At 39.7% G+C, this 23,532-nt stretch overlaps 2 protein-coding genes across 5 annotated transcripts; one reads left to right on the top strand and one right to left on the bottom strand.

The window, feature by feature from the left end:
* Positions 1 to 786: 786 nt before the first annotated feature.
* FAM173B (family with sequence similarity 173 member B) lies at positions 787 to 14,965 on the bottom strand. 4 transcript variants are annotated; one of them, XM_017824147.1, is made up of 5 exons: positions 14,754 to 14,965; positions 13,932 to 14,203; positions 12,750 to 12,887; positions 11,962 to 12,012; positions 787 to 6,775 (listed from the first exon to the last, which is right to left on the bottom strand). In XM_017824147.1, exons 2-5 carry the CDS (start codon positions 14,196 to 14,198, stop codon positions 6,578 to 6,580), a joined length of 654 nt encoding a protein of 217 aa, XP_017679636.1. In that variant the 5' UTR covers positions 14,199 to 14,203; positions 14,754 to 14,965; the 3' UTR covers positions 787 to 6,577. The 4 variants fall into 4 exon arrangements, with proteins under 4 accessions (XP_017679636.1, XP_017679637.1, XP_017679635.1 ...); XM_017824148.1 differs by having other exon boundaries at positions 14,790 to 14,965; XM_017824146.1 differs by lacking the exon at positions 14,754 to 14,965 and adding an exon at positions 14,478 to 14,671.
* Positions 14,966 to 15,082: 117 nt separating this feature from the next.
* On the top strand, positions 15,083 to 23,319 carry CCT5 (chaperonin containing TCP1 subunit 5). The gene is made up of 11 exons (XM_017824123.1): positions 15,083 to 15,251; positions 16,253 to 16,313; positions 16,406 to 16,570; positions 17,068 to 17,266; positions 18,005 to 18,197; positions 19,106 to 19,255; positions 19,576 to 19,695; positions 20,078 to 20,263; positions 21,435 to 21,572; positions 21,946 to 22,126; positions 23,033 to 23,319. Exons 1-11 carry the CDS (start codon positions 15,147 to 15,149, stop codon positions 23,158 to 23,160), a joined length of 1,626 nt encoding a protein of 541 aa, XP_017679612.1. The 5' UTR covers positions 15,083 to 15,146; the 3' UTR covers positions 23,161 to 23,319.
* The last annotated feature ends 213 nt before the right edge of the window (positions 23,320 to 23,532 follow it).

The raw sequence follows: 23,532 nt of genomic DNA, 5'->3' as shown, positions 1-23,532 counted from the left end.
GAAAGCATATGCAAGAGAGAGGTATTTATGTCTCTCTGAACCTGAGTTCTGGCATGGACAGCTACAGACATCACATCTTTAAAGAGTTTCACAAATTCTCTTGGCTTTTTAGACAGCCTTCATCAGATAGCAGTTCATCAGGTGTTTTGAAGATGTAAATTTAATGTTTAAGCAGCTCCTAATAAAAAAATTAATTAGACCATTATACCAGGGTATATATCATAAATTACCTATGATATATATCATAGAGTACCTAAAAAGATAGAATTATTAGAATGCAATGGGAATGTGCAAAACCATGCAACTGCTCTCACACAGTAAAATAGGAAGTTACATGCTTACCAGAAAAGACACAGAGGCTCATGCATTTGTACATTGCAGAGGTTCAAAGATCAACAATCCAAGCAAGGAACAACAGAAAAGGAAAAAAAATAAAAAAGTCCTCACTTTGATAAACTCATTTTCATTTAGTTAATATCTTGCATAAACCCATATTTTTCGTTCAGAGATTCTCAAATGACCCTTTCTGACACATTAAAATTTTCCAGTGGAAGAATACAACCATGGGCAGCAAATATAAACCTACTGATAGTAGATGTGCTTTTTAAATTACTTTTTGTGGATTCCTCAGAAGGTAGCCACAAACCTCAGGTTGAAAGCCAGTAATTTACTTCTTCTGACCTTGCAAAGACCTCTTTGTGCCACAAGTTTTATATGGCCTTCAAAAACCTAATTTACTTTTAAAAACCACAACATATACAGTAAGCTGAAAAATATCCCTGTGCATTTACTGGTAAGCAGGTTTTATTTCATTTTTACCAATGTTAGCAGTTCACTGGTTTGCATCACAGTGATTATACAGTCTATACAGCAACTTGCAGAAAAAACATTCATCTGACATTTCAACCAAAGCCCCTAATAGAAACCCCAATATTATACTAAGAAAAAGAAGTCAGCAAAAGTCCCACCTGAACAAATAACACAAATCCAAAGAACTACTGAAGGGATAAAAAGCCTGTATTCATTTGCCAAGTGGTGAAATATAATAAAAAAGTGAAATTAGGTACTTAAAACTCCTAAATAACCAGAATTGTTGTAGACCAAAGCTATTTTTCAATCTAAATACCATTGGGGTGGATGTGTTTTTCTTTCATCCACTGGAAACAAAAGTCATGCTATGTCAGCATACAGACTGCTAAATAAATCAAGAAGGTTAGTCAAATGCATGTTAAAACATTAGAGAGAAAAAGAACATTCCATAACATATTTAGTCTTCCTGAAAGTTGCTGGGGAAAAAAACAACACCAAAAAAAAACCAGTCACCCCCAAAAAACCCCTAATTTACAGGAAAAAATAAAAGGAAATTAGAAGATCTGAAAGTCAAACAGTCAAATTGTAAAAAGACAATATGAAAAAATAAAAGCAAACAAATAAAGAGGCAGAATTCAGAAACAAAATGGGAAAAAATTGTAGTTATCCTTGTATAAGTCTCCCTCAGTAAAACATACAAGGGTGAAAAGAAAGATTATCATGCAAAGCAAAAAGCTGCAGAATTAATATATTCAGTAATCTCACTCAAAGGTAATTTTTAAGTTAGACATAGCTGCCACACTGTTTTACCAAGAATTCAAGAAATCTTCTAGAAGAGACATATATTACTTCTGGAACACAAGTTGGGTCTACATTTTAAACCTAGAGAACTGCAATCTTGTCAAATGTAAAAGAAAAATAAATCAGTCAAAGCAGAATTTCTGGCATTAAATCTGATATTAGGCTGCCCTCTTCAACCGTAGAATCATAGAATATCCTGAGTTGGAAGCAACCAATAAGGGTCATCGAAGTCCAACTCCTAGCCCTGCACAGGACAACCTAAAACTGAACCATTACTTGGAAGGATTCATGTCCTTTTTTGAAAAAATGCTTCAGTATTTGTAAACCATGGAAAGCAAAACTATAGAAGTATGAAGAAATCTATCCATAGTTTGTCCAAGTGTAATGGTATCAGACATGAATCCACGTCTAAGTGCATTCTCATCACAGCCTATTCTTAGTATGGATTTTCCTGTTCAATGAGAAGTATGCACAGATGATGGGCAAGTCTGTCAAACTGCCCTTGAAACAGACAAAACTGCCATACTTGGTCCATAAGATCCCTTTCCTCCTTTCCTCCTACAGCTCAAAATATGAAAGATAACCAAAATGTTGCCCCTGCTCACTTCCCCTACAGATCTTAGAATGGTATTATGGTGCTAAAAATTTTGAAGAACACACACTTGAGAAAAGCAAAGCTCAAGTAGTTTTTTAAAAAAATATCCAGAATTCAGATCTCTATTGCCTTCTGAAAGGTGTCTGTCCTTCATGGAAGGTAAAAGACTTCCCCAAAGCCTGAGCTTTGAAACTTTTTTCCACAGATCATACTCATTCAACTGATTTGTGAAATGTGGTGCTTTATTTGAAAGTGGATTCTGTATCTTCTTACCTGGTTACAACTCATGACAGAAATAAACAGCAGCTCAGAGGATTGGAGCAGCATTAGATTAACTGACAGAATATACTCAGACTAGAGGATAAGCCAAGAACTTCTATATACCCAGTGATACAGAAATGCCTAAAAGTCACATTATATGCGTATATTTCCCAAACAAAACCAGGCAGGCTTTGTTGACACTGCTGTGTGGCTGTAGTGACCGTGCAGTATAACGAGCAAGCTGCCTAACAGATGGCTCTCTTGTAGCCATAACCCTCTCTTTTTTTCCTAGAAAGCCAATTTATGCAAAATGGAAACGGGAAACTAAAAAGTTAGAATTGCAGCACTCAGATGATGCATTGGTACAACTTATCTTGCATCACAAAACTTGTGGGGACATAATGTGTCGCAATATAAGAAGAAAAGAAAAAGAGGGGAGAGGAGAGGGAAGAACCAAAAAAAAACCAAAAATGAAAGTCTGACTCTGACCTGTATTATTTGCAAAAAAATCAAATTCTACAGTATTTCAGGAAAGAATTACTCGTTCAATAATGTAACAACTTTTTTTGCTAAGATCTGGCAGGGCAAGGAGAGAATAAAACATGTAACTCCCGAAAGGCAAGTGATTCTACTAGAAGATACAAATAAAAATAAACTATGGTTTTTTCTGTGTATCTGAATTACTTTGGTATTGAACAGCATGTGTACCTTGAAGATTTCCTCTTTTTGGCTTCAGACCTACATTGTAATTCGATAAGGGCTGTTCTCTTTCCTGGTTTTCAGAAGAAACAAATTTGTACTGTGAAGTAGCATATCAACAAAATCATAATACATTACCTTAGCAATTGGAAATGTATCAACATAAGAATCCATACAGTGATAGCTGAAGTCACAGTTAAGTATTTAATCTTGCAAACCAAATGGAGAACATAGCAAGTGATAGAAAAATTGAGGCCAAAATGATGAGAAAATGATTTCCCAGTTCTCCTGTGTAAATTAGAGCAATTTGCTTTCCATTTCACATCTAAGCCATGGAAACAGGAAACACAGCACATTTCCTTACGTTGTAAGGAATTCCAAACTTTCAGACCACTGCTATTTCAATGTAGGCCCCCAAATGTAAGTGGCCAGAGGAAGAAACAGCCCTCTGCTTTACATTAAAACATTTAAAAATTTCTCCTTGCCTTGATGGCAGCACTTAGTTCTCCTAAAGCTCAGACCATCACATCATTAATTCTATTTTGCCCTCTTAACAAGTATTTCTGGAGCAGTAGGTGGTAATTAAGAAGTGCACATCCCAAAACCATTACCACAGGTAGAAATGAGAAATTCAGTTTTACCTGTTAACAGGCAAACATTAATGCAATAGAAAAATATATAGTCAGACACAGAAGAAAAAGCAAACAGCTGCTTCATTTCCTACAAAATAACTGTAGTGAACAGTGCTGCAGAAACTTGGGTCAAAGCACTGCACTGCAGATGGGTCACAACTCAACTGATCAAAATCTTTTTCGTCCTCTTCTCCTTTATAATCATTTGAGGAAGGACCCTGCTTAATTAGCTAATTTACACTTTGTGTGGTCTTTTTCCAATAGAAATAATTTCAGATTTCCTTTGTCTAAGGTTCCAGTTTTATAGCCTTGGGATATTAAATTCATCCATTTTAGATAAGCCACTGTGCTGTCACTGTGTAATAATCATAACATTTAGATCATGACAGAAAGAATATAGTGTAGTTTTACAAGATGCTTTATGTAACATTGCAGTGAAAGGCTGTAGAAGCCTGCTTACCAGGAACCAACGTACTTCAGTACACAGTCCCCACATTTACAGTTGTGCCTTTCCATGCGAGGCTGAAATTACCTCTCCTTTGCAGACTCCAGATACAGTTGCCCCTTTTTTTCCTTGTTTTGTATACCTTATCAGGACAAAACCATGCCACTGCTCCATTTCAAATCCTCAATGTAGATTTGAATTTTAAATTCTCCTTCCTCTCCCCTCAACCAAAACCAAAAAGCCTGAGTATTGGTATCATTGTAGGCTATGCATCTCAAATAGCACACAACTTCTCTTCAAGCCAGATACTATTGTCCAGCAAATTTGCTCTCCTGACACATAACAAAATGTCACAGACTTTGTATTTACCTGAAATTATAGTCTCAGCACTTCTCTTGGCCTGAGATAACTTTAGTTGTGATAACGACTGCCTTGAAGTCAGGTGACAATTGCCTAGCTTGTTTAACTTCATTCTATGGGTATCATATATGCAAAGGTCTGACAAACTTACATAGTCACTGCTTAACGAACAGGCTATATGTTAACTGGGGCCAAGAGAGGCTTTGACCAATTGTTACTGGGTGAAAACAGTAAAACTTTACTTGGGAACCAGAAAAAAGAACAAGTAAGCAGATAATGTTTTATAAAACATTTCTGTTTCATAAAACAGAAAAGTGCTGTAACCATGGTAGAAAAGGAAAATGCCAGTGCAGTGACAGTGCCCCACTGCAAACCAGCATCGGCAAAAGGACACGGAGAACTTGCTTCACTTAGAAGGAAAAGCCATGCAGAGATACCATGGGTTTCTGAGATCTCATCAGATGGTATAGAAAAGTAGAAGGAAAAAGAAGTCTGATTGAAAACCTTCCGTCTCATCTCCCATCATAAATTAAATGATGTTCAATCAGATTTAGCCAAGCTAGTCAGAACAACTAGCTCTGGAATCATAGACAGCCTTCAAACATTCAAGTAAGCAACTCTCATCCATACCTTTATCCAAAGTTTGAGCACACAGAAATGTTGACACTTCGCTGACAAGTAAATGACTTCTGAAACCCCTTCCTGAAGCAGAGGGGTTAGGAAAAATTATGGCCATCTGCAAAGGCTTATACCAATAAGAGTTCAGTAAGAGCATACTTCTGCAGTTTGTTTTCACATAACAAGTGAAATTAAAATTCAGTAATATAATGAGAGGCTGTACTTACGTTAATGAATAAACAACTTATTATATTTGCTTCTTTTATCATACTCAACTATTAAAGGTACACATTCAAGGCTCAGGTGTGAACAATTGGTATCACCATCATAGTCTATTTGGATCAGTTTTGTGTATGCAGTATTATGCCTACTTGCCACATAATGAAGACATTTGGGAACTACAGCTCATTTGAGAAGCCACTTGCACACTGCTTCCAACACCAACACCAAATGCTACGTAGGATCAGAAAGAACAAATATATTAAGTTCACCAATTTGAGCATTTTATTCACACAGAGATTCCCCCTAACAGTAGTGGTCTGTGGTTTTTATCCCATTTTCCATATTAAAGCTTTCCGCTTCTATAAAACTTTCTCATAATTTTTACTAGCTACATGTCATGTTTCAGCTAGGATAGAGTTAATTTTCTTCCTAGTAGCTGGTAGAATGCTGTGTTTAGAATTTAGGATGAAAATAACGCTGGTAACATTGGTGTTTTAGCTGATGATGAGCAGCATCTGCCCCAAGCCAAGGACTTTTCAGTTTCCCATGCCCTGACAACAAGAAGGCGTTCAAGAAGCTGGGAGGGTGCATGGCCAGAATAGCCGATCCAAACTAGCCAAAGGGATATTCCATGCCATTGTGCCCGGTATATAAACTGGGGGGAGTTGGCACAGAAGGGCCAATTACTGCTCTGGGATGGGCTGGGCATCAGTCAATGAGGGGTGAGTAATGGTATTGTGGATCACTCATCTTTCTTGGGTTTTACTCCTGTCTTTTTCTGTCTCTCTTTTCATTGCAATTTTTAATATTATTAAATTTACTTCAATTATTAAACTATTGTTATCTCAACCCATGGGTATAATCTTTTCCCCAATTTTCCTTCCCATGACATGGGGGGAGTGTGAGAACTGGGGCAAACACCTGTGTGGTACTTCATTGCCAGATGGAGTTAAATCAGGACACTACATTAAGCCATTTAACTACATCTTTCAGTAACCTTTGTTTGCTTTCAGATAATCAGTGCACTTCAGTTCTTTAAGTGAATATATATATCTCCATATGCTGGGGCTCTATCTTATCTTCAACAGGTAAAGTCAAAGTTAAAAATTTCAATATAAAAAACAAATTAGTTGTTTAGGATCCTCTCTCTGGTGTAATTTCCAAGTTTTTTGTTTCACATCTTCTATAATGTTTCAAATCATAGGCCCACACAGTGTCTATTCCCTCTCCAGTAGTATGATCTGGAATCCAGCAGGGGAAAGGAAAGCGACAGGCAATGATTCTGGCATTACATTCAAGTTCTTCTTCCAGCTTCTTCTCCAACTGTGGCATCTGTTGAGTAATAATAAAAAGCTTTCAGAAGCAGTAAAAACACAGAAGCATTCTCTTTAGAATCTAATTCAAGTGTTCAAGAGAAGTCCGAGGTTTGAGGATTTTTTTTAAACTCTTACAAAAGTATGACATATATTTTAGCTTTGATGCCTTGACAAAGAATATCTAAAACTAGAAAATGGCTATTGTGCCCAGTTGGTGACATCTAAGTTCTAAAAATTAAATCAAAAACTTATCCCTTAGATTAAAAAAAAAGACAAAGAAAAGACTTTGCATGTTCCAGTTCACGATTCCCTTCAGTGGGATTCTCCTCTGTAGAGAATGAAAGCTCAGCCCTCTGAATTTATGCTATTTCTGACACCTCTAGGTTCATGAGCTATTGTGTGGAACTCAAACGTCACCAGTGCTCATAATCTACAGTCTAACCCCAAGACAGATACTAGGACACCCAAAACATCACACAGACAACAACTGAAAGCAAACATTCTGCTGTCACTGTATGGAAAAGTGCTGGTATGTGAAATGCTATTGAAATTGAGCTTTGATGAATCCACAGCCTGTTAACACAGGCAAGTCCCTGCAGCAGCACTGCATGAAACAGAATATAGAATCATAGAATAGTTTGGATTGGAAGGGACCTTTAAAGGTCATCTAGTTCAACCCCCCTGCCGCCGGCTGGGACATCTTCAATTAGATCAGGTTGCTCAGAGCCCCATCCAGCATGACTGCATATTTACAGTGATGGGGCATCTACCACCTCTCTAGGCAACCTGTGCCAGTGTTCCACCATCATAAAAATTTTCTTACATCTAGTCTGAATCCACCCTCTTTTAGTTTAAAACCATTATCCTTTTTTTTGCCACTACAGGTCCTACTAAAAAGTCTGTCCCCATCTCTTCTAACTACTTTAAGTACTGAAAGGCCACAACAAGGTCTCCCCAGAGTCAAGTCTTCTCCAAGTTGAACAACCTCAACTCTCTCAACTTGTCTTTATAGGAGAGGAGCTCCAGCCCTCGATGCTACACCCTCTGATCATGCTTGTAGCCTTCCTCTGAACCTGCTCCAACAGATCCATATCTGTCTTGTACTGAGGACCCCAGAGCAAGATGCAGTACACCAGGTGGGGTCTCACCAGAGCAGAGCAGAGGGGCAGAATCCCCTCCCTTGACCTGATGCCCACACTGCTTTGGATGCAGCCCAGGATACAATTGGCTTTCTGGGCTTCAAGTGCACATTGCTGGCTCACGTTCATATTTTTTATCCACCAGCACCCCCAAGTCCTTCTCAGCAGGGCTGCTCTCAGTCTGTTCATCCCCCAGCATGTATTGATAGCAGTGTTGCCCCGGCCCAGATGCAGCCCCTTGCACTTGGTCTTGTTGAACTGCATGATGTTCCCATGGGCCCACCTCTTGTCCAGGTCCTTCTGGATGGCCTCCCATTCTTCAGGCATGTTAACTGCACAACTCAGCTTGGTGTCATCTGCAAATTTTTCTGAGGGTGCACTCAATCCCACCATTTGTGTCATTAATGAAGTTATTAAGCAGGACTGGCAGACCCCTGAGGAATAGCACTTGTGATCGATCTCCATCTGGACATTGAGCCACTGACCATTATCCACTGGACAGAGCCATCCAGTCAATTCCTTATCCATTGAATAGTCCATCCACCAAACCGATCTCTCTCCAATCTAGAGAACAGGATGTTGTTACATACCACTATGTAACTCTCCTTGGTTGAACACCTATGGTCTAGCTTTCCTCCATTCCCAAAAACTGAGAGGATACGAAAGTCAAGGGAAATACCACTACTTTTCTAGAACAGAGCAACACCCTTCCCAGTCAGATGGTCTCGTCGTAAATTTTGCTATGAATTAAGTGAGAAATGAATTAACGCACCTAGAGTACAAAGATATTTCTTTCTCATCTCAGATAGTGATTAGGTTCTGGATGAAAAAAAAAAGAAAAAAAAAGAGAAATTTAACAGATTTAGCCATTTTTGTCCTTTGGAAATTTTGATGGCGTTGGCATGCTTAAGCAGATCAGCAGTACACATCCATTTGGAGTTTCTTTTATTCTTACATACTGTATGTATCTGAATGAGTAATTACAACAGCAAACTCCACAGGCTACTTCTATTATGTGTAAAACTCTATTTACTTTGATATAATGATGCAACATTTAGATACTAAAAGGTTAAAAGGATAGTAATTATTTACAAATGTAGCTCACCTTAAGACACAAAATATATAAAAATTTCACAAAAATGAAAAAAACCCAAACAAACCCAAAAACAAACAAACAAAACAAAAACTAAACAAAACAAAAACAACAACAAAAAAAAAAAAAAAAAAAAAAAAAAAAAAACACCAGAACATTATTAGAAAACAAGACTGACTGAAGAAAATGTGTTTCCAAAGGGTGCAGGTAACTTATGCTGTCACATACATGCGGGGTGTGCCTTTGATGTAATATCCTGTTATAGTTGCATTTAAGCTTACAAGAGAATATTTTAGGAACATTATTATAGTCATAGACCCAATCAAAGAGTTGCCTCCAAATATTTTTAAGCATTCTATGCTCTGATTTTATCCATACTGTAAATGCTTTTAAACATTTTTGCTACCGCACCTTGAACAAACTAGAAAAATAAGCCCACTGTGGTACCTAAAACTAAGGGGAGACAGCAGTAGAAGAAGGTCTAATTTGTTACAGAAATTACAAATAGAGACATGGCCTAATTTTTAATGAGTTATTATGAAAATTAGTGAAACTGCATATCTACGTTCCCTTAAATTAGAAAACATCATTAATGGTTCAAACAGGAAGAATTGCATTCTTGAACCACTCAAAATAGTTTTTAAGCTAAATCAGCTACTCTAGGTGTTAAATTATACTGTATTTTATGTATATTATGTCAGGCAAAGGCTGGGACAGATAGTTCAGTAAACTATCTGTACAAAGTATATAATCAGTTAAATACACAAAAGCTGTGAACATGAACACCTGGTAAGAATTCCATCATCCAATCTGAACCAGTAAAAGTCTCTCTCTCTCTACAATGACTCAGAAGCAAATGCACCTTCCCCCAGATGCTTGCAAGAACAAGAGAGGTCTTAGTCTTCCCTGAAGATCAATAAATCCAAGTTTTGTAAGCTAATCTTGCATATAAAATAAAAGCACCGTGTGGCAGCATCAAATCAGACTAGCATTATTAAAAAAGCTAAAGAAATCTATTGTCCTCAGTAAAAAAAGAAAAAATGTATTAAGGCTTCTAAAAAACTTAATTCAGTCACTCCAGAGGGCTGTGACTGAAGTAAATTTAAAGGGGATCATAAACAAATGAATGCTCAGGAAACACAGGTTTGTATGCTTGCATCTGTTGCATTTATGACAGTATTTCTACTGAAAGAATTTAGCCTAGGATTTACAGGTTTTTCTGAGCCCTATAGTTACTCTTTCTATCACAGCTGTTACTAATTTATCCCACTTTATTACATTTAAAGTTAAGTCAGTATTTCTGCCGGGATTACCCACGTTTTCCCAGGGCATTTGTTAATTTCTAATTCACCAAAGCTGCTTTCTTCACCCACACTTTTCCCCCTTGGTGCCACGGCAGAATTCCTGACTGCAAATCCAAACGTTTGTACTGCTCCCTGCTGGAACTCAAGTAGGAGAGCACTAAAGCAGCCTATGCAACTCAATTTCTACACCAGTTTTAAAGAATGCATTTTCCCCAGGGACACACTGAACATAGGCTAGAGAGCTACTTGAAGTATTTGTGTACCTTCCCAAACCCTCACAATCCACACGTGGACAAGGGGTCATTTCAATATATCAGCTGCTGGCCTACTTGAGGTGATCTGGTTTTTGGAGAACATAAGCAAAGTTCAATACTCTCCTCTAACAAGGCTCCCAAAAATCAGTTGTAGTGAATTTCCTACTTCATCTTCTCCCTGCAAACTCCTTTTTTCAGAATGAAAAACTGAAATTTCCAAGAACCAATGTATTGGCTTTCCTCCAAGCAATTTTGGCACAGCAGTTTTCATTTGATTCCAAACGAATGGACAGAAAATTCTTCTCAAAAACAGGTGTATTTTCAGAGCTCCAGTCTGCATACTGTCACAAGTTTTACCAGGCTTTATCATGGACATTAAGAAGCAACAATGAAATAGCAAAATATTATTATTTGGGATCAAACCTCAGCAAGTTCAGTGACAACACCAAGCTGTATGCTGCAGTTGACATAGTTGCTGGAGGGAAGGGATGCCACCCAGAGGGACCTTGACAGACTTGAGAGGTGGGCTGATGCAAACCTCGTGAAATTCAACAAACCAAAGTGCAAGGCCCTACACAAAGGTCACAGAAAACCCAGACACACCTACATGTTGGGCAGAGAAGTGACTGGGAACAGCCCAGCAGAGAAAGACTTGGGGGTGATGGTTGACAAAAAACTCAACATGAGCTGGCACTCCCAGCCCAGAAAGCCAAACAGAATCCTGGGCTGCAACAAAAGCAGCATGGCCAGCAGGCTGAAGGATATGATTCTGCCTCTCTGCTGTGGTGAGACCCCATCTGGAGTACTGTGTACAGTTCTGGTGCTCCCAACATAAGGATGTGGAACTGTTGGAGCAAGTCCGAAGGAAGGCCATGAAATTGATAAAAGGACTGGAGCATCTCCCCTACAAAGACAGGCTGAGAAAGTTATGGCTGTTCAGCTTGGAGAAGAGACGGTTGTGTGGAGACATCATAGCAACCTTCCAGTGTCTGAAGGGGGCCTATAGGGAAGCTGGAGAGGGACTCTTAGGCAGGAACTGAAGTGATAGGACAAGGAGAAATGAGTGCAAATTGAAAGAGGGGACATTTAGGTTAAATAGTAGAAAGAAATTCTTTCCTGTGAGAGTGGTGAGACCCTGGAACAGGTTGCCCAGGGAGGCTGGGGGTGCCCTGTTCAAGGCCAGGTTGGATGAAGCGTTGAGCAACCTAGTGGGAGGTGCCCCTGCCCATGGCAGGGAGGATGGGACTAGATGATCTTTAAGGTCTCTTCCAACTCCTTAACATTCTATCATTCTGTGATTGTTACCGACTACCTGTGACCTGCTACAGGTTGGTTCATTTTGCAGATAAATGTACTATCACTGAATGCCTTGGTATTAAAATAATTAAACAGTGTAAAAATAGTAAACTTACCATCTGAGGTACGCCAAAAACAACAATATTTGTATAATGGGAAAAAGAAACCTAAAATAAAAATTGAGAACAAGCCTTAATGAAAATGGCATTTATATTTGGAGACGTTCTTACCATTCTTTTCTCCCCATCCCTCTAGCTGCACTTCTTCCAGCAGGTATTTAGACCAAAAATATGAAAGGAGATCCCATGTCAACTTTTCATCACATAAATTTCCACATAAAGAAAACTTTATGTTGCTGAACAGCAAAAAATTCTACTGTCTGGCCAAGAATATGGCACCAATCCTAGTAGCACAGGAAGAATTAATTTAGAAAATACCTACATGATTTTATTTATATCTAAGTTTGGAGATTTTTCATAGCTTCTGTAAATGTTAAAGTCATGTATAGTTTAAAGTTTTTGTTAAATGTTAGCTAGTTATAAAAACATACCAGGCATTCTAGTGCCTGGGTTCTTCCAGTCAGTGCCATGGAGTTTTCCTATGTTCCTCTCTGAAAAAAAAATATAAAAAAAATCCCAAACCCACAAAAAAAGCCCCACGTAATTCATCAGCCCCAGGCCTGCTCCAGGAGCCTTTATGGATAAAGGGCAGCACATTAACAAAGCACAGAACCAGCAGAGCAGCACAGTAAGCTCATACAAACTTGACTCCCAGCACAAGTACTTTGCTCAAAGCCCAATATAGCACCTTGTTGCCAGTCAGCATTCCAGTTCCTTCAGAAAAATATTTCCAAAATATGAAAATCAGTCATACCAGATTCCTTCTTACATACTTCACTACCTACCTTCCATAAGTCTGAAATATAAAATCTGGTATTCTGATGTACTCCATCTCTCCAGGCTCTGTATCTGGAGTACCAAACTAGCCAGGGATTTAATTCATAACCAACAGCTTTGAATCCCTTTTTTGCAGCTGCTATCACCTGCAAGAAAGAAAACAAATTTTCACTTAGAAACATAAAAGTCTATCATCTAAACAGTAGCACAGAGTTTTATTTAAAATATAAATCAAAAGAAAGCACTTGTATAAGTCACTCAGGTTTAGATGCCCAAGAGTATAGTGTAGTATAGTGAGCAGAAACTCAAAACTGCATTGTACTATTATGACTAATCCAATTGAAATTAGTATATTCAGACAAACAAAATGAATTCGTAAACATTCATAGGACAAAACTGTGACCTTGTAGTACACGTATGACTTACATAAAAGTTTAATTAAACACATTCACAACACTATCTTGGAATTAAACAGTACCAAAATTGACCATGGAGAGAACAGTGAAACACACAAGGAAAAATGTTCAAAATTAGGCCACTTATTTGAAAAGCAGTGAGGGGTAGGCACTTGAGCAACCTCTGAATCAAAGCCAAAATGACATACTAACAGCAAGAGTCTGAAAGTAATCTCTTGATCTATATTTTAAAAAAAAATACAAAAAGACACCCGTTTCTAGAATAAAGGTTTAAGACATAATTTAAAAGGTTACTGACAAGTTTTAATCCGGAAACTTCTGATGAACTATGAATTTTTATTCTTGTAATCTATCAGTCATTTCTCATTCTCCTTTTCTCTTGTCACGTTTATACATTAAGCTTGAACTGCAGCTCCAAAAGCACAGTGCTATTTAATCTCACAGCATCACTTGCTATAGCTATACACCTATGTGGAATCACAGCACCAATATTTTGATGGCATCTGTTCATGTGAATGCAGTGCAATTCCCTCCAGTCACCACGACCAGGCTATCATTTTGTATGCTGCCTTGGTCAAGCTGCAAGACTGGAGCAAAAAGTATTTATTACTCACCTAAACTTTCTCAACTTTGATCCTTTGCATAAGACTCAAACAAAGCCACTGGATGCCAAAGACAAAACATTCGTAAGTGTGAGAAAACGGCAGCCATAGCTACAGAATTTGGTACTTTTTTGAGACACGGTATGAAAGGAAGGCAATGTCCATAACTTACAATGCGGCCATCCCCGCTACCAATGTCAACTAGGGGGCCACTTCTATTTTCCAACATTTTCAGCACATTCTGGACCTGAGTGGCAGTTGCAGGAACAAAGGGCAGGCACACCTTCCTCAGGGCTGGGGTCACAAAGGGGGTGACCACAGCATAGAGGGCCACCAGAGTCCCACCGACCCCAGCCGTGACCAGCAGCCCCCAGCTGCTCCTCCTGGAGCCGCCCTCACCATCCTGCTCCAGGCTCTTCTTCGCTACCGCCTCGGACATCGCACCTGGGGGATGACAAAGAGTATTTTCACTAAGAGCTTTATTAAACGCTTACTTGAGATAAAGCAGTGTGTTATATCAAATAGAGAGGACATTCGAAACAAAGCAAAACAAAACCAAAAAACCCCAACCAAACAACCCCATCCCCCTCCCTTACATTCCTTTAGCCGATTCCCAGACCCCAGGGACATGCTACAGTTGCTGAGAAGCCGAGGCACGAGGTTACACTGTTTCAGGGCAGGAGCGCAGTTTCCATGTAAGCCCACAGCCCCCGCCCACCCGGGAGCATCTCGGAACAGCTCAAGGGCGGCGCAGGCAGGGACGTCCCTGCCAGGGACCGCCCGGGAGCCTGCGCCCAGGGAAACGTCCCGGAGGAGCTCTTGTTCTTCCTCCCAGGAGAAACTTTTTTCCAGGGGACGGCGACATTCACCAATGCCCGCCTGGACACCGCAAACACGAACAACCACACACAAATAAACCCACAGTCACCCTTGTCCCACGGGATTTATAGGGAAGGGCAGTACCACTTCGCTATACGGGGTGGGGGGCAGAAACCTTTGTGAAGGTGCTCCGGAGAGGAGCGCCGCGCACACTTTTTTCGTCGTGTATCTGTCTTCACTCTGCCGCACACACTTCTTCCGTCGTGTGTCTATCTTCACTCCGCCGCATTCACCCACTGCGGCCCGCTGCTGCCGCGCTCAGCGCCCATATTGCACCCCCATGGAGGAGATCCTCCCTCCCCGCCCCCGCGAACTGGGGGATGCCACCTCCCCCCGCGCCGGACGCTTCCAGAAGGGTCCGCTGGGGGCGCCACAAAGGTTCCGCCCGCGAAATATGTCCCGCTGGCGCCGGCTACGCAGGCGCAGGGCCGGGCGCGGCGTCACGGCGGGCGCGGCGGCTTCCGGGAGGAGCGCGCGAGCGGCGGCGGCAGTGGCACGAGCGGGAGCCATGTCGGCCATGGGGACTCTGGCGTTTGACGAGTATGGGCGCCCCTTCCTCATCCTCAAGGACCAGGAGCGCAAGACGCGCCTGATGGGGCTCGAGGCGCTCAAGGTGAGCGAGGCGGGGCGGCCGCCAGGGCCGCTGGTTCGCCCGTGGGCCCGCGCTGGGTGGGCCGCGCCATGCCATGCCATGCCATGCTATGCTATGCCGTGCCGTGATGTGCTGCTGAGAGGTGCAGGAGGACGGAGCCCCTGGTGATAAGGCGGTGCCGTGCTCTCCGGCAGCCCCGGGGATGGCGCAGGCCGGATGGAGCCCAGTGTAGGCCCGCAAGCGTGGAAGGGATGGAGGGAGAGGAAAGACATCGCCCTCGGGGCCGGGAATCCGCGGCACAGCGTCCGTGCGGTCACCGTGCCGCGAATCCGCCCCGGAGTTGCGGGCTTTTGGGGCCGTAACCCCGCAGGTGGTGCAGCGCGCCCCTCCCCGTGGCTCCCGCAGCCCCTCCCTGGGACCGCCGCCCCCCGCCCGGCACGGCCGCTGCGGGAAGGCCGGGGCTGAGAGAGTCGGCACCGTGTGAGAGTGCGGGTGATACAAATAGCGAGGGAAAAGCGGAGTAAGCATTGGCACAGGTTGCCCAGGGAGGTTGTGGGTACCACATCCCTGGCAGCGTCCAAGGCCAGGTTGGATGGGGCTCTGAGTATCCACCTGAGTGGAAGGTGTCCCTGCCCCTGGCAGGGGGTTGGAACTGGTTGATCTTCAAGGTCCTTTCCAACCCAAACCATAATATGGTGATTCTATGATGAGTAAAATTGCACTGACTTCTCCTTGTAGAGTTGCCTGCTCCTGTTGCTGCCCGGCTTTAAACATGGATGCTGTCGCTTTGGCTGCTCTGCCTTTGCGTGCTTTAGCAGAGCCAGCACAAGCAATGCAAGAAAAGCCACAGGAAATGTTTCTGGCATAAAGATAATACACATATATTGATGTCTTTTTTTCAGTCATAATTGGTTGTTCTCAGTTGAATTACAGTATTTGCGTTACTGTACCTTTCTTAGCTTATTGTTGTGATTTCAGAATGCATGGTAATGATTTATCTTCTTTTTCCTTTGTTTTTTTAGTCTCACATAATGGCAGCAAAGGCTGTAGCAAGTACTCTAAGAACATCCCTGGGGCCCAATGGTAATAATGAAACACTTCTACTGGTTCTCTCTTAGTAATTGTTTTGAAGGATTTTCTAGGTTTTCCTTCATGCTTTGAACATTTTTTTTTAGGTTTGGATAAAATGATGGTGGACAAGGATGGTGAGGTGACTGTGACAAATGATGGTGCTACCATCCTGAATATGATGGATGTGGATCACCAGATAGCCAAACTTATGGTGGAGCTGGCTAAATCTCAAGATGATGAAATTGGGGATGGAACTACTGGAGTTGTTGGTAAGAAAGTATTTTAAACTTAATTAAGATTTTTCAGCTTTAAAATCAAGTTTCTTCAGCTATTTTGAGAAATTTTATGTGAAGTAACAGTAGCTTTTCTGTAGCACTTCTTTAGAGTATTGCTGCAGTGTCCTTTTAGGTTCTTGTCTTAGAAATGCTTTAATCAGAAAGACACTTTTGTGTCTTTTCTAAGTATTTTAAGGTAATGCTGAGAGCCCTCTTTGTACTTTAAACATTTTTCTGCATAGTTTTCTTCCATAATCTTCTACCTGTCCTGCCTTGGTACCTGTGCTTCATTTTGGTCTTAACATTAACGGTGTTTTCTTTCTAAGCATAGCAAGTAGGAGGTTGTTTAGAGTTACTTTGTTATTTAGGAAACCTTGAACTCCTATAATATAACGGAAAAAATGAGAAACCATGCTTTTTAATGTGTTGATAATGTATTAAAAATGACGGTCCAATCAAGAGTGAAACTTATTTTAATTTTTTTTTTGTAGTTCTGGCTGGAGCATTATTGGAACAGGCTGAGCAATTACTAGATCGAGGTATTCACCCCATCAGAATAGCAGATGGTTATGAGCAGGCAGCCCGCATTGCTATTGAGCATCTAGACAAAATCAGTGACAGCTTTCCAGTTGATCCACAGAACATTGAGCCTCTGATCCAGACAGCAAAGACGACTCTGGGCTCTAAAGTGTAAGTCACAAAAACTTCAGAATATTTGAGTTTCCCTTGAAAACTCTTTGAGTGGAAAGGAGAAATCCTGTTGTTTTGATTAATTATTAAATTGTTTGCGTTGTTGAAGTGCTGCTGAAGGCCCTCTTATGTTTCATTTTGGCTAATTTCTCAGTGGACTCATGTTGTGAATCCTTTGTCTCTAAATGGTCAATTCCATAAAGTTAAACAGCGCAGAATCACCTTCATTCTAACCGGTTAGTTCCAGATATCTGCATCACAGCAAATTCCAAGAGTAATGTAAATCTCATAAAAATAATTGTGTGCAATGTTTCAGAGGTTTCATTTGTTGTGGGGTTTTTTCTCCTAAAAAAATCTTACCTCAGAATACTTCCATAAGTTTATTTTCCTTTATGGATTCTGTGTGTAGTTCAGACGTTGGAAGGGCTTCCTTTGCAGGGCTGTCTTAACAGTGGTTTCTGTCATTTGAATGCTTATTGGTAGTTAGTGCTCCTCACTGTATCGAGACTATGTCCACAAAGGCTGTTTACACCAACCTATTGTGTGTTCTGTTTTCTGCCATATCCAGCACCTTTGATTTCTGTGAACAAGCAGACAGGACCCTTACTTCTAATGTAGAGTGCAAAAGTTTCTAGCTATAGTGATACTTTCTGCTGTTTGAGATTGATAGAATCACTTTTTTTTTTCCCAAATTGAAGAAATGTAATGCAACTTAATTGTATTTTTTTTTAAACGTAGAGTTAACCGTTGTCACAGGCAAATGGCAGAAATTGCCGTGAACGCTGTACTCACGGTAGCGGACATGGAACGTAAAGATGTTGATTTTGAGCTGATCAAGGTACAAGGCAAAGTGGGAGGTAGACTGGAAGATACACAGTTGGTTAAAGGAGTGATTGTGGATAAAGATTTCAGTCATCCACAGATGCCTAAAGTAAGTGATGTCCCTGTGTGTGTCTGTCACGTGTAATGGCTTAAATAAGATTGTCTTCACATGCTGTCCTGGCATTTGTTTAATATTTAAACAACCTTGTGGTTTAGCTTGGCTTTTTATGCATGTATCAACAGAGGAAGGGGAGAGCAGTGTGAAATTCTTCGTGTTGGAAGTTTAGAATTTACAATAATATTGAGAGATTATGGCAAGGGGAGGAATTGCTGTCCTACTAAGTGAGGACAATTGCACAGTTCTACATTAAAGCAGAAATAATCATCCATAGTGTGTGATAGGCTTAATATGCTTAATGAAAGTTAATATCAAGAAGTGTTTCTTAATCTTTTGAGTTTCCATGTTGTGCTGTTTGGAACACCCCAGAAACTGTCTTTTATATTTAATATAGATAAGGTCTCCAAGTCTTTGGGCAGTGGGCAGTGTACTGCAAGAAAAATGGAGGCAATTAAAAATTTCTGTTTTTCTTAACTGTTTTTCTAGCTGTTGACACTGTTTATTCTGTAAAAAAAGGAAGACTAGTGAAAAATATCAGTCACGTAGTACTTGAAATGTTGCTATAAAAATTATTAGTATTCTCAGTCATCACTGTGGATAGGGCGAATAACAGTTTCATTGAATTTTTTTCTGGTTTTTAAACTTTAAACTATAAAAAGACATCACTGTTAAACATTGTTAAGGGCTTAAACAGTGTCTAATTTATTCTAAGAGGGTTACAGAAATTATTGGCAGAATTATTTAGTTATTGTTTGTTCCACTTGAGAATAAGTTAGATGGTCTTCGCATTTCCTCCTATGCCCATGTTTATAAAGATATGCCTGTAAGTTTTGCAAATATAAGAAAGAGGTGCTAATGAGGTCAAAACTCAACTTTTTGGGTTTTTTTTAATTGCACAGGAGCTAAAAGATGTTAAAATTGCAATCCTTACTTGTCCATTCGAACCACCTAAGCCTAAAACCAAACATAAGCTTGATGTCACATCTGTGGATGACTACAAGGCACTGCAGAAATATGAAAAAGAGAAGTTTGAAGAGATGGTGAAACAGGTAGTCTTCAGGATTATTTCTGTTTTCTTTGTCTTTCGTAGCCTTTACACAAAATAGCATAATGCATTGATTTATTCCTGGAAATGCCTCCTTATAGGAGGCAACATACAAACAATTGTAGTGCTATGAATAAAAGTTAAGTTTATGCAAGAAAGAGATACCACATTGGTTTAAAATATATTTTGATCTCTATGTATGCCAGAGGGTTCTTCTTCAGAATTCTATTTTGAGAAAATTACGAGAATTAAAACCACAAAGAGATTGTTTTTCATTCCTGTGTTAGTTCTGATGAGAAGATTGATGATTTTTGTTGCTTTCAGATAAAAGACACTGGTGCAAACCTTGCTATTTGTCAATGGGGTTTTGATGATGAGGCAAATCACTTGCTGCTCCAGAATGAGCTGCCTGCTGTTCGTTGGGTTGGTGGACCTGAAATAGAAGTAAGTAAAATTGGGCTTTGTACCAGTTGTCAAACATTTGTTAAATAGTAGGCTGTACCAGCTAAAAGTTCAGGCTTTCTGGGTAGAACTGCATAATTGTGTGCATGGGTGGCTATTGGAGAAAAATCATTGGGGATCTATGGAGGAACATACAGCGAATGGGATTATGGTTTATAATTGGAGTTTATGTCTATGACTTTAGATGTCTAGGAACATTTCTGCTTCGGTCTTGCAGTTTGCAGAAACAAAGCATCGCCTGAAATACTTTCAAGTGGTGGGAAGATAAGCTTTTGTAGTAGGCGTTTGACAGATTCTTTTTCACTATTTTTATGTTATGAAAAACACAATGGAAAAATCTTAACTGATGGTTGTTTAACTTCAGTTAATCGCCATTGCGACTGGAGGACGCATTGTTCCTCGCTTCTGTGAACTCACACCAGAGAAACTGGGTTTTGCGGGTGTGGTCCGAGAGATCTCCTTTGGAACAACAAAGGACAGAATGCTTCTCATTGAACAGTGTCAGAATTCCAGAGCTGTGACCATTTTCATCAGAGGAGGAAACAAAATGGTGAGATGCTTGGTTTGTTACAAATGTTTGATACGTAAGTTGCAGAATGTGTAGTTTCTTTCTAAAGCATGCTAATAAACTCCTCTTGATTTTGTCTACGTTATCCTTGCAGTGTGGACAAATGGAAGGTATAAAGGGTTGTAGGCAGTCATGACTGTGTGTCAGAAGTCACTTATTAGATTCATATTCTGTGTTTTTAAATAAAAACTTTGCTCCCTCTCTATTAGACTGTATAGTTCATAAATATAGAAATAATTTTACCTGTGGATTCTCTGTTTTTTTTCTCGTGGGTCACTTTTATGAGTAAATACTAGCATCTTTGAAAGATTAGGTTTTATTGTAGACCTAGTTGTAACATTTCTGATTTAGTCCAGTTAAAAAAAATGAAAAATAAAAAACCCAAGCCAAAACACACCCTACACCCCCCACCCTCCCAGAACGAGACCATTTTAAATGCTTATGTACTTAACCTGGGATTTGGTTGTACTATTAGCACTAAATTCTATTTACTATAGATCAAGTCCTACTTTGAGTGAAAAAACTTAGGAAAAAAGAACGTATCCTGAAAAGTTCTTTAAGGAAGCAAACATACTGCTATAAAGGTTAGCATAACTTGTTATATTCTCCTCTGTAACCACAGAGCTGGACAGCTGGATTGACAAATTCTGTCTCAATGCCGACATATTTGTCCTGGTGGCAAATTCTGAATCAACACTGATGCAAACTGAGAAGCAGTTCTTTCACAAGCTGAATGAACATCTGTCTCAGCCCAGTATATTTATTTGTTAAATATGTTTGTTAAATGTATGTTAAATCCTCCTATGTCTATTGAAGTTGGGAGTTGACAGAAACTGCAGTTGAAAAAAATGTTGGCATTTAAATCTTGGTCTTTTGTGTCTTGTAAATATAGCAGATTAAAAACCCTACAACGTAAGTTTTTGTCCTTCTTAATTACAGATTTAACAAATAACACTGAAATGATACATATATTTTTATTCTTTCTTTGTCAATGGATGTCTAACATTCTGTATTTTGAAGTAATATAGCAGCTGCATTAGAGCCATGAGAAGATCCTACAGTTTATTTCCAGTTTTCATTTCTGTATTAGGAAATACCTCTTCATAGCCTTGAGATGTGTATATTGTAAAATACATGCTTTTTGTAATTCCAGATCATTGAAGAAGCAAAGCGTTCTCTTCATGATGCATTGTGTGTAATCCGGAATCTCGTTCGTGATAATCGTATTGTGTATGGTGGTGGTGCAGCTGAAATTTCTTGTGCCTTGGCAGTCAGTGAAGCAGCAGATAAGGTGAGAAAGGAATAGTTAAAACTGTCTTTAATTTATGAGGGATTAAGTCTGAAATTCCAGAAAAACATCAAAGATCTTCCAAAACATGCATATTGTGGAACTTTTTGAGATTCACTGATAACCAGCATTAAAAGTTTTCCTTCCCTTCTCTGTAAAAAGTCATTACTAATACTATTTTTTCTTTTACGATAAGAGCAGTTTAATTTTTTTTTTTTTAATTTGCAAGTAGTTATCATCCAGAGGTATTAGCTCAGTTAATTTATTCCCAATAAAATCTGCATGTTGTGCGTATATATTTTATAGCTAGCATAAAAATCTGCTTTTACTAACATCGGCATTAATAGCTTCTGAATTCAAATTTCTTTTCCTCTAGTGCCCATCTTTGGAGCAGTATGCTGTGAGAGCTTTTGCAGATGCCCTGGAGGTAATTCCCATGGCACTCTCGGAGAATAGTGGTATGAATCCAATACAGACTATGACCGAAGTGCGGGCTAGACAAGTGAAAGAAAATAATCCAGCCCTCGGCATTGACTGTTTGCAGAAAGGAACAAATGGTAAGAACTGCAGTGTGGAGAAGAAGTAGCTTATAGGCTTTTCTTTCTCAAAAGCTCAGAATGCTTACTATGGTTTTTTTTAAACAGTTTCAGTTATTCAGACTCTTGCACCTTGTCATAATAAATGGGAATGCAGGTGGAGAGATACATACATGTCTACCAGGAAGAAAATATATGTTGCTTGAAAACCTTTTTTTGGTGGCAAGATTAGTTGAAGATGTGTGCTGACATTGTGGCACAGGAAAAAAAGAAGCTACTCTTATAATGAGACGAGCAGGCTGTGTTTTAAATACCGTAGTTTTAGTGATCCAGTTTACACTGCAGCTCTGCAAATAACTCTGAGGTAAACAAAAGGCTGAAAATATTTTCGTATAGTGTTGCTCACACCAGTAGGTCTGCATATATAGACCTGTAACAAGCATGTGAATACTAAGGAGCCAGTGTATAAAAATTTATTTTTTTCTGGATGTACAGTTTTCAAAAGAACAGGGTAAAGTGCAGAATTTGTCAATTCATAACCTTTCTTTGATTAGGTGTTTCTGTTTTATGGCATTTGAACTTGCATTTCTTTAGTAGTTGCTCAGCCCTTAAGGTGCTTTCAGTATATCTGTATAGAAACTGTGCTTTTCAAAAAGTAATGCAGAATGGTGAAAAGTTACAGTTAGGGAAGAGCTAGTTGGGAAAAGAGTTGGATCTTAATGTCCCAAGATCTTTGGGATCTTGGGAACCAGATGTAAAAGAACCCAGATGTAAAACTAATTTGTACAAATGGTGTTTGTAAACTACAGTGGCCAAGAGTAATAATTTCAAAACGTTCTATAAAATTGCATGGAAATTACTACTTCAGGTTAAATATAATATCTAGACTTGAGGAGAGTGTCTAATTCTTCTGCTTTCCTTTGGCAGATATGAAACAGCAGCATGTTATAGAAACCTTGATTGGTAAGAAACAGCAGATTTCTCTGGCGACTCAGGTTGTTAGAATGATCCTGAAGATTGATGATATCCGTAGGCCTGGAGAATCTGAAGAGTGAAGGTTGAAAAGCAAGAAACATTAAGGGGCCACAACAGTAGCGAAGACAGTAGTATACTGATGCTTCATCTTCAGCTATTTATTTTGGACGCTTTTTGTTTCACATACTGTAATGGCTAATTGTTGGAAATAAAACACAATTTAGCACTGGTGATTTCAAGACTTGTTTCAGAAGTATTGGTGCATCTTTTCTTAGACAAGTGTGAATATTCATAGAAAACACTGAATGTATAGGGAAAAAACATAAATAACGCAGCAGTAAAATTCCATGGGTCCTTTTCCATTGCTCCTGCAGCTAACTGTTAGCTGCTTATGAGCAAAGCCCACATAGTCTCATTTTAAGAGGTCTGTCACTCTTCAGTGAAGCAAGCTG

This window comes from Lepidothrix coronata, unplaced genomic scaffold (assembly GCF_001604755.1).
Source record: "Lepidothrix coronata isolate B3197 unplaced genomic scaffold, Lepidothrix_coronata-1.0 Scaffold109, whole genome shotgun sequence".
Taxonomy (NCBI): domain Eukaryota; kingdom Metazoa; phylum Chordata; class Aves; order Passeriformes; family Pipridae; genus Lepidothrix; species Lepidothrix coronata.
The sequence above is the reverse complement of the archived record's forward strand: the minus strand, read 5'-3'. Positions and strand labels throughout refer to the sequence as shown.